General features: G+C 44.5%; 1 protein-coding gene across 1 annotated transcript; it reads left to right on the top strand.

Annotated features, from left to right (window-relative positions):
• Positions 1-11,477: 11,477 nt before the first annotated feature.
• LOC123967991 (nestin-like) lies at positions 11,478-13,093 on the top strand. Its single transcript, XM_046044430.1, has 3 exons — positions 11,478-11,936; positions 12,836-12,960; positions 13,057-13,093. Exons 1-3 carry the CDS (start codon positions 11,517-11,519, stop codon positions 13,091-13,093), a joined length of 582 nt encoding a protein of 193 aa, XP_045900386.1. The 5' UTR covers positions 11,478-11,516.
• The last annotated feature ends 14 nt before the right edge of the window (positions 13,094-13,107 follow it).

Here is a 13,107-nt window from a genome sequence, read left to right as displayed (position 1 = left end):
GTCCAAGTCAAGTCTCAGGTCTCTGAGCTAGAGTCCAAGTCTCCAAGTTTGGCAAGTAAACAAACGCTCATTCATATTTTCGTAACGAATGACAGTCGGAGTTAACCTCTCGAATGTCATAGCTAAAAGGAAGAAGCAGACTAATGTTAGATGGCCAATGCTGAGCTCAACATGTTTACTAACCTCAGGTTACTAAACTATTTTGCATTCAGCGCTTCTTTGTTTGGGCCTTCACTGAAGTTTATGTCAAAGTTTATGATGAATGGCACAGCAGCTGCCGGTGTTTGTTGTCCTCTCTCACATACGTAGTATGTGTTACGTAGGCAGGTTATAGGTAACGCAGGGAGGGGAGCAACAACAGCACGCTCATCAAACGTTTCCCAGACCTCAAGTCCGAGTCAAGTCTCAAGTCTTTTTAGGACGAGTCTCAAGTCAAGTCTCAAGTCACTGTGTGTGAGAGTCTGAAACTCAACTCCCCATCTCTGTCCTGAAAGGCTCCAGCACATCAAATGTTTTCTTGGTTTTTATCTTTATGTGGAGTTTGTGTTGTGTCGTGCTGGAAGCTGGTCGTTTTTTGTTTTGTGTGGACTCCATGTTGTTAGCTGTGGTGTTGTTGCTGTGTGTATGGTACAGAGTGAAAAGGCAAGAGGCTTGGCAGCGCGCATGATGGAAATATCCAACCAGGAGTCTTCACATAGGATTTAGTATTCTGGCCGTCAAAGGTAACAGAAAAAACGGTAAGTGGATTGTTTTTATGTGAGATTACTACCCATTCACACACAGGCAATAAAAATAGATTAATGTCATTTTGAAAAACTACATAAAGCCACTTTAAGTGATATTAATAATCCAATCTTGTCTTTGTCATTTCCCACTTTTGAAAGTTTTTTGTTTTACTTTTGGGAGTTGTAGGCTCTCAGTATGTTTCACAATTTTATGAAATCAACAAATCCCATAAAAAGAATAAAAGGGTTAGGGAATTGATGTTTTTCCGAAGCCCTTTGGTTCCCACTGAAGCCTTAAATATTTGACTTGAGTTTTAAGTAAAAATGATTCAAACAAGTGTGAATAGTGTATTTGGCACTTTATGGCAGCAGGATGGTGTGTGGGGAACTGACAAAAGCTACAGTGGCCGTGTTCATTGTTGTGAAGGAACATGTCACTCAATGCAATTACAATGCATGTAATGTAAATGTAGGGTGGATTGTATGATGTATGTGAGTGTAAAGTCCATTGGTGTTTACTGCAGCCTCATGCGGCACTGATGCCCAAGACAAATTTCCCTCAGGGGACAATAAAGTTGATCTTATCGTATCTTAACAGTGTGGCTTACTGATGTGTTTTTAATAGATTATACAAACTTGGGCACACTATGGCACAGAGGACCATGATAAGGCTTTGATACACAGATATACTTGTTAGTAGGATCAATTCAGTGTTGATTTAGGTCAAATTATAGGATATGTTGAAAATAAAAATATAGAATATGATTTGATGCTATGCCCTTTTATGCTATGATCACCTAATTTTTCCAAATGTCTTTGATGCTGAGAAAGCATCAGTGTATGAATGTGTATGACTGGTGAATGCAGATGTAGTGTAAAAGCGCTATGAGTGGTCGAAAAGACTAGAAAGGCGCTATACAAGTACGGAGCATTAACATTTACATAGTTTGATTGTGTCCAGAAATAAACTTCACTTTACTACAACTTTTACTTCAACTTTTTAGTAATGGTCACAGAAGAAAACTGGCACTATTATTCTATTATATAGTTCTGTCTCATGTCTGAGTCTGAGGTACTGCATGGACTACCTGTTTTGTATACTTACCGTAGACACAGACTGCTATGATGCCCAACAGCAAAATGACACAAAGAATCCCCAAACAACAAGCCACCTGCTGATAGCAGCTACCTCTGCTGTTTGTTTTCTTGTCTTCCCAGAATCCTACTGAGACTAAACAACAGATATAATTATATGGCTTTAGCAGTCCAAGTTAACCAAATCAAGAGGGTGTTGGGGTCAAAGTTGCGGTATTTTTACAACAAAATTCCTTTTTTGTGTATAAAAAGTCAAGTAAAGTCAGGAAAGGTACTCACTTCATTTGACTAACTCAGACTACTAAAGGCTCATATTAGCTTCAGATAAACCTTGTAATACATTTTCACACAGAACATTTTGTCTCCCATCTCTTACATGTGCCATTGTGTTAAAAGTAGTGGTAGCACTAGAAGCAGTAATAAAATATTGGTTGTGGTAACAGCAGGATTGTTGTTGTATTATTGACTAAAAAAATGTTGTAACTGAAGCAGTTGTCAAACTCTCATCTTGGGGTAATCCAGATTAAAAAAAGGAAAACTAGAAATATACATTTCTTAATATGGACTAAAAAAAAAACAAAAAAACTGGATCCTACACTTCCCATAAGACCATGTCCTTTTCACTAGAGCTTCCTTGCCTGTGAAACAGCAACATCTTTTTAAACTCCACACCCCCAGTTTGTAAGTCTTTGTTAAAATTAGCAGTCTCTAAATTAAACGTCTCGGGTTACGTTTGTAACCCTGGTTCCCTGAGAAGGGGAACGAGACACTGCGTCGGTTACGACACTATGGGAACGCCTCTAGGCGTAGCAGGTCTGAACGTGAATGAAATCACTCCAATCCTATTGGCTTGTTGCTAGAACGGTAAGGTGTGACAGAAGAGTGTACCGGAGGAGTATAAAGCACACCTGTACACACTCATCATTAGCTTAAACTATGAAGCAGGTGCTTCAGGCGGGGAGAGAGGTGCGGCGGGCCGACGCAGTGTCTCGTTCCCCTTCTCGGGGAACTTGAACTGCGTCGGTTACGACACTATGGGAACGAGATACCCACTAAACCAGAGGTCACTAATAGGTGGACCGCGGTCCGGATCCGGACCCAGCCGCCGTCCTGTCCGGACCGCCGACCTACAGCCCATTTATTATTGAGACTTACTACCTCGTGAAGGAGCGTTTCTATTTTAACCCGCGCAGCTTTTCTAGCATTTACTGTACTGGTTTAGAGGACCAGGAAACTCACAGACCAATCGCATGTGCTCCAATCGTCTCATGTGACGCTGCTCAGCCAATCAAATCTGTGCATACCGATGCTTGCGAGTCGAGTCTGCGAGTTTCACCAGAGACGTTTTGGAAACACGCGAATTGAGGGGACGAAAGGGAAAAGAGATTTCACATGACTTTTAATCAAGAATGTACAGATTTTTACATGTACATTCCTCCCACGGGCAGTTCAAAACCAGAATATCTCATAGATCTCCAATATGCTAGCTGGAGCTCATGTTTCTCACTGAACAACAGAAAGTAGGAAAGTGGTAGCTGAAATGAAAGAGAAGAGGAGGCATTACAGCTGTTCATTTGTGTGTTTATTATAAAATTGGTTAAGACTACACTTCATCACTTCAAGCTACACTTTTTATTAAATCTTTTCTAAAAATTAGGCACTTTAATTTAGTTTACTTAAATGAGGCCGCCATGCCTCTGGTAGAATGAGCCCTCACAGCCACAGGTGAAGGCAAACCGCGCACCTGATAGGCCAGGGAAATAGTCTGAACAATCCAGTTGCTAATAGTATGTTTGGATGCAGGGAGCCCAGCCCTCGGGGACCCAAAACACACTAGCAGCTGGACAGCCTTCCTCCAACGGGAGGACCTCAGAGTGTAACACTCAGTGCTCTGACAGGGCAGAGCAGATGAAGTCTCCCGTCCTCCGCCGTCACATGAGGTGGAGGATGAAATGCCTGCAGCACTTTGGACCCTGCCACACAAGAAGGCACTTTAGGGATGTATCCTGGACGAGGGTGCAGGATAGCCCTAATATTCCCTGGGGCAAACTCCAGGCTTGCGGAGAAACCGAAAGCGCTTGGAGATCCCCCACCCTCCTCAGAGAGGTGATAGCAAGGAGAAAGGCCATCTTGAGGGTCAAGTACTTAGCCTCAGCAGACTCCAGGGGTTCGAAGGGGGCCTCAGCCAACGCCCCAAGAACGACCGCCAGATCCCAAGTGGGAACCTTGGAGGTCTCATCCTCCGGGCACCACGGAGGATCCTTGTGGACGGGGCCCTGGAGCTGAGGAGGGTCTCGACCACGCCTCTAGGTACTGTGCCCCCTCAGGGGCCAGACCCACAGTCGCCATATGGCGGGGCAAGGGTGAAGAACCCGGCCCTGCGCCTGGGACAGCAGGTCTCTCCTCAGAGGGACCCGCCACGGTGGGCCGTCCAGGAGCGATCATGATGTCCGAGAACCAAACCCGGGTTGCCAAGAACGGGGCTGCGAGCAGTAGGCCGACATTGTCCTGGCGGACCCGCTCCAGAACCCCCGGGAGCAGAGCGACTGGGGGAAAAGCGTACAGACGTAGCCTCGGCCACGAATGTACCATGGTGTACGAGAGGAATGAGAGAAAACCATAGCGGGCAGTGGGTAGTCTCTTGAGACGCAAACAGATCCACGTCTATGGGGCCGAACTCTTCGCACAAGAGCTCCACCACTTCGGGGTGAAGTCTCCATTCCCCGGGCCTCAGCCCCTGCCTCGACAGCAGGTCTGCTCCCTGATTCTGCGTCCCCGGGAGATACATCACCCTGAGCGATAGTAACCTCTGCTGGGACCACAGGAGGATCTGAAGCGCCAGTCTGTACAGAGGGCGCGAGCGCAGACCGCCCTGGTGATTCAGATAGGCCACCACCGCTGTGTTGTCGGAACGAACCAGGACGTGGTGGCGTAACCCAAATCAGACGGAGAGGATTTCCCCTCGGGGAAAAACCCTTGGTCCTTAGCCACCACTGAAGGGGTCTCATGTGCAGCAGTCCAGATTTTATTACGCTGGACGCAGCCGCCAGGAGACCCAATACTTGTTGAAAGTGTTTTATAGTGATGGCGTGGCCTAACTTCACCCCTTTCACTGCAGCCAATATGGTGTCGACACGTGCCGGAGACAATTGTGCCCGCATCGTTGTCAAATCCCATACTACCTCTAGGAACGTAGTCCGTTGGGTGGGCGCCAGCACACTCTTCTTTGCGTTGAGCCTCAACCCTAAACGCCGCAGATGAGCCAGAACGACATCTCGATGCCGAACCGCCAACTCTCGAGACTGGGCTAGGATGAGCCAGTCGTCGATGTAGTTGAAATCCGGATGCCCTGGAGCCTCAGCGGGGCCAGTGCTGCATCCATACACTTAGTGAATGTGTGAGGGGAAAGTGCCAGGCCGAATGGAAGAACCCGATACTGGTAAGCCACTCCCCCGAAGGCGAACCTCAGGAACTTCCTATGAGAAGGACGAATGGAGACGTGGAAATAGGCGTCCTTTAGATCTATCGTGACGAACCAATCCTTGGATTGGATGTGCGTCACGATGGCGGGTATGATGAGCATCTTAAACCTGAATCTCCTCAGAGACCGGTTAGAACCCGCAGATCCAAAATAGGGCGCAGCCCTCCATCCTGCGGGAGGGGAGAAAGACTCCCCTACACCGGTCTTCCCTGAGCTCCGTCGGGACTGGATGACGGTCCTCAGATCGCGTCTCTCAGAAAGCTGAGGGTGAGAGCGTCGTCTCGACACTCTGCTTCCTCTCCTCTCCATAGGAGCTCGTAGAGGGAAGGGACCTACGCCTGGCAGCCTCAGCTGCCTTGGGTCCAGACTGGCGAGGGAGGTACTGGCAGAACGCTTCGCCCTGCGTCTAACGCTCCGTGGTTCTGCGAAGCTCCGCAAGATCTTCCTCAGAGGGACCCCCCCTCTGAACCATCTCCTGTAGCAGGTCGGCTTGGTAAGCTTGAAGAACCGCCATGGTGTGCAAGCTCGCACCTGCCTGGCCCGCTGCCATGTACGCCTTCTTCCCCGTGGATGTGGTGCGACATGGTTTGGATGGTAACGCCAGCTTCTCCAGAGAGGACGCAAGTTGAGGGGAGAGATAGCTCACAAGCACATGTAAATCAGGACAAAATGGCAGAGACCGGCGTGGAGGTGGCGCGTGGTGCTTAAGAAACCTTTCATCAAGCTTACCACTAGCCTGTGGTGTCTGCTCCTCCTGTGGCCAGTTGATGTTGATCTTAGCCACGGCTCTAGTCACTACCTCCAGCAGCTCGTCTTAGTCGGGCGCCGCCTGATGACGTTGCCCCGACACCCGGAAGTCACCCTGAGCACGTCCACCTCCTCGGAGTCGGATTGCTGCAGCGTCTCCGGATCCAAACCAAGAGGAGAAGCCGAGAAACGGGCTCCTGAACGGGGAAAGGAAGCATCGGAACCAGCGGATGAAGGTCGGGAAAAAACCTCAGCCGTCCCGAAATCCTCCGACAGATCACACTGTGAACCTCATGAGTGAAGCCGCCGGGCTGCCTCAGCGGCCGCCGGGCCCGCGCCACAGGGAGAAAAAGAGAAGGAAAAGAGAGCCATGGGGGCTTCGCAACGGGCGCAGGCAGCCCCCTCATGAGCTGCCCGGGCGTGCTCCATCCCCAAACATGAGACACACATCTCATGAGAATCTCCATTCGTGATGTACCGAGGGCAAGAAAAAAACACAACTTCTGTACATCTGGTTGCCGGACATGCTGGTAGACTTCTTCTTCAGGTAAGACACACTGCTTGTAGGACTGGAGCTTTCTTCAAACAACATACAGAGCGCCTGCTGAATAGAAAAAAGCTAATGATGAGTGTGTACAGGTGTGCTTTATACTCCTCCGGTTATTCCGTCACACCTTACTGTTCTAGCAACAAGCCAATAGGATTGGAGTGATTTCATTCACGTTCAGACCTGCTACGCCTAGAGGCGTTCCCATAGTGTCGTAACTGATGCAGTTCGAGTTCCCTCGAAGGGGAACTGAAGGCATCATCAGGTTATTAACAAAGCTCCTACTGTTTTCACAGGCTGAGCAGTACTCCTCATGACTCCCCTTTAGTTCCCTTTTAATGGTTGTAATAACGATAAATCTGAGGTAGTATTTGTAGCAGTAATGGCAGTATTACTTACTATTTGTCTCAGCAGTTGTTTCCCTTCGCACCTTGACTTTATTGTACACAGCTTCCTCCTCCTTTTTAGCTGAAAGGTTGAAGAACACAATTTTGTGGTTAATAACTTTAAGTTCACACATTTTGAAGGCTTTTTGCACTTTGAAATGAAACCCGGTGATGTGTGCTTTTGTTCCAGAATCTTCTTTTAGAATAAAAAGTAATTCAGTGTTTTTCCAAGAACTGTATTCTGTAGACCCTCACAGGGCAGCTAAAACACAAGATGAACCAACTCTCCCACAGTTAGCGGATCGTAGACGTACGGAGGAGGATTAGGGCCACATGTGATTTTATTCTCAGAAGTCCCTAATCCTCTTCCATATATGAAAGGGGAAACTCTGCATTTTAGGGTGGAACCTCCAGTGTCGGTTACATAAATAGAAAATACCAAACTAAAACCCATCTGTTTATATCCAATATGTTCAATATGACATTTACATATTTTGGAACAGCAGATTAGACAATTCGATACAGAACTCCATCCTTCTAAGAATGTAATGTTAGTTATCTGATTATCTGATTATCTAATTCCAACATTACGTCATTTATCATTTTTAAACAAACACTCTGAGTTTAGGAAATGGTAACTGCAGTTAAACATCAGTGACATATAACTGAAAAGGGCCAGTGGATTACATTTGGAAAGAAGATTCAAATTTGAATGTAAAATTCTCAATGCAGATGACACAATCTTTTCAGTTCAATCTGTTTAACATTTATACCCAACAGTACACAATCAACCTCAGCTTAAATAAAAACCATCTCCAAAATGTCATACTGCTGATTCCTCCGCTGGATGCATCATCTTATTTTTACCCAAAGGGGGATAAGCAAATGTTTCACACAAGAAATGTTACTTACAGGACAAAGAAAAATAACTTTATTATTTCATATTCAGTACAAATTCCCTCTGTATTCACTATCTAGTAATATTGAAGAAAATGCCAGTGCAAGAAATCACCACTGCATATGAGGATGATCACAAACAGATCAGCCACATAGAAGCTGACCCGTGTTATGGCCCAGGCAGATCTGAACATGGTGCTGGTTCATAACACCCTCAAGCACCATGTGTAGAAATGAGTAAACAAAGATAAAGACAAAATAAAATAAATAAACCTACCTTCAGGTGGAATGGTTATTATTTTTGATCACAACTGAAGCGTAGTTGACCTCCTCCTCCGCCATCGCTACAGTCCTTCTGTTGTGTTCTGTCTGACTTGTGTCAGTTTTATTACTGTTATCATTAAACCACAGAGCATCCTCTTAAGAGAACTGGTTGTTTCCCCTGAGTCTGTCACTCACAGCTTTGGAATGAACAAGAAATTTGTATCTTTTAGTGGCTGGATATGAACTTTAAACCGTATACGGTATGCTCTTGTATTAACAATTTATAAAAGATAACAAACAATGTGCATACAGTAAGAGGTTCACTAATCTTTAACCTTGGGTATTTGCATGATGTAGTGTCAGAAAACAATCTATGCTGTCTCCAAAATAACTGAATCAACTCACCCACAGTGGTGATAGGATCGTTTTCAAGCTTGACTGACTGGACTTCTCTGTGGCAATTAGTGTCTGCAACATATCAAAGTCCGACGTTGCCAATTTTTTATTTTTATTTTTTTACCATAATGAAGAGCATAAGGAAGAAAATCCACCATCCATCCTGGTCCAGGGAAAAATATCTCGGCCGTCCCCAATGCTACTAAAATGAATATTCATGATCTCCAGGTGATGATTCTGGAGACCTTGGGATTTTTCATCTAGTCTACTTATAGGCCAATATTTCCTCTTAGTTAACACATACAGTTCAGAGTTCATGATCTGGATTTTTTGGGGGGGACCCTCCCCTGATCTTTGCTCATTTTCCTGTATAAAGTTACAAATAATGATTTTAAGGCAATTTTGCGAGTTAGGCTGCTTTGAAAGAGGAAGTAAAATATGTAAATCCTGAACTCTGTATTATATCTTTGTCCTCTCTTACCTGAAATAATCAGTTCCTTAATATACTGTAGGTGTTGCTGATGATGATCTGCACTATGTGAAAGAGCTTGCTGAACTAGGAAAATGTGACAATATGAATATTTCATTTTAAGTTGGGTTAGATTACAGTTTTCTTCAACTGCTAACCTGCATTGGTCAAAACTGAAGTCACATTGTCAAAACTCTTCACACAGTTAGTGAAACAGAAGTGTATGTGGACCAAACTGTGAATCATTTTGCATTGCTTTCACACAAAATGCATTCGATGACCATTTTCTCCAAAATCCATAAACTCTTTTCTCATTACTACTTCACCAGCTGCAATACACTGTATATCTGCAGTACTTTCCAAAGTACAAGTCCAAAACTGTTAATACACATTCAAAACAGAATGATTGCAAATATCCTGCAGTTTTGCAGTAGCTTCGTAGATATATATAGAAAATCTTAGCAGAACATTTTTGTACATTTTATGTTTACGTTTATGTGTGTAGAGAAATGTGTGTAGTGTTTTGAATGTGGTTTTACTGTAAAACTGCAAGCTGAGTGTAAAGCAGGAAACATGCTTGTATTTTAGCAGAATTGGTTGAAGGGGTTGGTGCATCAATTACAGGCTGTGGTCACTGTGTCTCAGGTACCAGTGTTAAGAAAAGAAAAACTGTATTGCAGCACTGAAATTTCAGTAACTTCATTTTTAACAAGTAAATTACTGAATGCATTTCTGATTCATTCTTGTTACATATACTATAGTACAGTGAAATTATGTTATTCTTACAGTTAGCCCTCAGGTTGACATTCCTGTTACTGTACTGGGCCACAGATTCATATTCACAGCACAACAGATATCTTCATAAATTTACTGTAGGACACATTTACAAAAAAAGTCTAATAGACATATTTATTTAAAAAAAAATGCAGATTATGATGTGTTCAACCATTTGCATGTGACTTACTCACAATAAACTTGACTGGGGGGTAAGACTACTCAACAGAGAGCCAGTATGCTGTTGTGATCAACATGACATACAGTAAGCAATTGATAATGTAGGAAACAGAAGACAAATGTACATAATAATTTAGATAAATGTGTCAAAGCATGTGCAATTTACAATGTCTCAAAAGACTGAGAAATTGCTTTTAAATATGATGTGCACACGTGACTAGATGATGTGGAGGTTGAACAAGGAGGTTGAGTGACTTTTGGAGGTGAGATTAACTGTTTGGACAGGATGCATGTTGGTAATGCAGACTGTGTGAAGAGTTTTAAAAACGTGGCTTCAGTTCTGACCATTGCATCTTAGCAATTGAAAAAAAACTAATACTAGAGCAGATTGAACTGCGTAATGAAAGGCTGTTGCAGTGTTGCAAGATGCCCACTAGATGGCATCACTGAGTACAGTGCAAGGTCTGTAAAGTCTGAGACTTTTAATGAAGATTTTTATTATCACAATCTGTGTGAGAATTCATTCCCTTTACTTTGTAGATACTGTGGATTGTGCCCAGTCTGCTGAGGGGTTTGCTGTTAAAACTGTTTTGGCAGTCTTAGGGAGTTCACATTGCATTATTTGGTTTAATTGTTAACTGATTTTCATTAATGCAGTTTCCAAATTTGCACTGGAGCACAGGTGAAATTAATTTAGAAGGACTTCTGAGTGTGGCTGGGTTTACCTTCATGACCAAAACCATTACTGGTCTCTTTCTTTCCCATCATATAACATATTTTTCTATGACCAGACAGAAATATGATGTTAGAAACTTTGTTGTGTAATTGCTTAGTGTGTTAAATTCCTTAATTAGATGGTTAGGTTTACTCTGCTGCCTTTGGCTGAACCTCAAGCACCAATCATACTTACCTATAGATCAGTATGTGTAGGTTTCAGTGATTTCAGCTCTGTGTTTATGGGATTGCAACAATAGAGATGAAATGCAACAGAGGTCTGTAGGTGGATCATACTTGTATCTTAAACCTCTAGGCCACCAGGGCGCCTTGGTTTAGTGGTTTCTATCCTATTCATTACTTCTTATTTCAGAGTTGCAGTGGTAGAATGTCAATCAAACTGTGTGACATTTGAATTTGTGTATGTAAAATCCTTCAGCTGATGTCCAGGAGAGGTTTTTCCTGAACTGGAAAAAGGGCCAGTGGTGAAAGAGTTAACCTTAGAAATGACATCACTGCCCTCATCTGCCCTTTCCCATCTCTTCCAGTGTTCCTACTCCAACCCTCATCTCCTCTCCCCTCCCTCTCCAGCCTTCAGTCTCCTCCCTCTCCATCCCTCCTCCCCATGTGCCCAGCCCCTTCATTAACTTTAGTATGAAAGGGAAGCCTCTTGCTGGCAGTCACACTACCAGAGCCCCACAGGAGCCTCACTCACAGAGAAAAGCCCCGCACACACTGACTCAGGCCTGGACACGGGGATACAGTGTGCTGCTAAATCATAATCACTTTACCTCTGAGTGACGCCTTGCTTTGCTAAATCTCTTTATTTTCTACCACAGACATGGAGCTCCACAGTCTGCATAGAACCTTTCATCACAGCCACCTGGGTGAGGAGAAGCACCAGATGCTGAACCTGAACAGACGCCTGGAGACCTACCTGAGCCGGGTCAAACTCCTGGAAGAGGAAAATGCACTGCTTGCAAAAGAGCTCCACGGTCTGAGACGCAGCAATCAGGGAGCCTCGATACGAAGGAAGGGTCTGGAGGAAGAGCTGCGGAAGGCGAGGCTGGAGGTGGATGTAGCCTGGAGGGACAGGGTCCACGCAGAGCTGGAGGTCGGCAGGCTGACCGAGGAGGTCCAAGCCCTGGACCTGCAGAGGCAGAGGGAGGCTCGGGACCAGGTAAAAGCCAAGACAAAACTGGACCAAAGCAGGAAGGAGCTGGAGGAGGAACAGAGGGCACAGATCTGGCTGAGGGAGAAGGTCAGTCAGCTGGAGCATGAGATGAGGCTCCTAATTCAAACCCATCAGCAGGATGTGGCCCACTTGGAGGCCACTTTGACTCATTCCAGAGCCACAATGTCACCCACACTGGCTCAAAGGGGCAACCAGACACCAGACCTTCTACAGCTGGGACAGGAGTACTCTGAGAGGGCCACCAGGGCACGGCAGGAGGCAGCAGAGGCCTATGAGGGGCCGTTAGCTCGGCTAGAGGAGTCACTTAACCACACAAAAATGACAATAGCCCTTCACAACTGATCACAACCTTGAAAAAAATCTTGTTCTTATTTGATAAGTGGCTTTAAAATTGATGATCACTATTGATTCATTTTGTTTCAGTCAACAAATGAAATAATGATTTCAGCATTACAATAAACTTCATATGTCATTATAGTGTAAGTCGATCGATATATTATAGAGGTCCTTTTGCTTTTTAGATTGTTTTTAGAGAAACTGTGAAAATAACTGTTGCAATTTGGGGAACTTCGACCGTGTGAAAATAATCTTCACATACAGTTTCTTGTGAAACGTGCAATCTCTCACAGTGTATGGTGTCTCTTTAGTAGCGTCACATGGTGAAAATAGAAACAAGTCACAAACCACAGGGGAAGGCGAACAGTTGATAATCAGCATCTGCGTGACTTGTGGGAGAAAATGCAGTTAGTGTTTCTTCTATTGCATGTCAATGACATGGCTGGTCAATTCTTTAAAGACTTTTTACAGAACAATTAGATTTTATTCTCTTAACATTTGATCAAACCACAGAATGGCAGTGGCACAGAGAATGTGTGTTTTTACCCATGATACTTCACTGTGAGAAACATTTCTCATATCTTTTTTTTAACCACTTTCTTTTCCTATTTCACTTGCTGTTTTGGCAGGAGCACTTGGAGGGCCTTGAGGCAGACAAAGAGGAGCTGGGCCAGCAGACTGATTGTCTCCCTCTGGAGAACCAACTCCTGCTGCAGCTGAAGATGTCTCTGGGCCTGGAGGTGGCAACGTACAGGTACGCTGCACTGTCAGCTGCTTTTATAAAGAAAACCAATAGAGGATGGAGATAACAACCATTAATAGATTTTTTATACCTGATTATGCTTTGCAGGGTTAAGTGGTCTGGAGCCTATCCCACCATGCAGTAGGTGAGAGGAGGGTA

The sequence above is a fragment of the Micropterus dolomieu genome, linkage group LG03 (assembly GCF_021292245.1).
Source record: "Micropterus dolomieu isolate WLL.071019.BEF.003 ecotype Adirondacks linkage group LG03, ASM2129224v1, whole genome shotgun sequence".
Classification (NCBI taxonomy): domain Eukaryota; kingdom Metazoa; phylum Chordata; class Actinopteri; order Centrarchiformes; family Centrarchidae; genus Micropterus; species Micropterus dolomieu.
The sequence above is the reverse complement of the archived record's forward strand: the minus strand, read 5'-3'. Positions and strand labels throughout refer to the sequence as shown.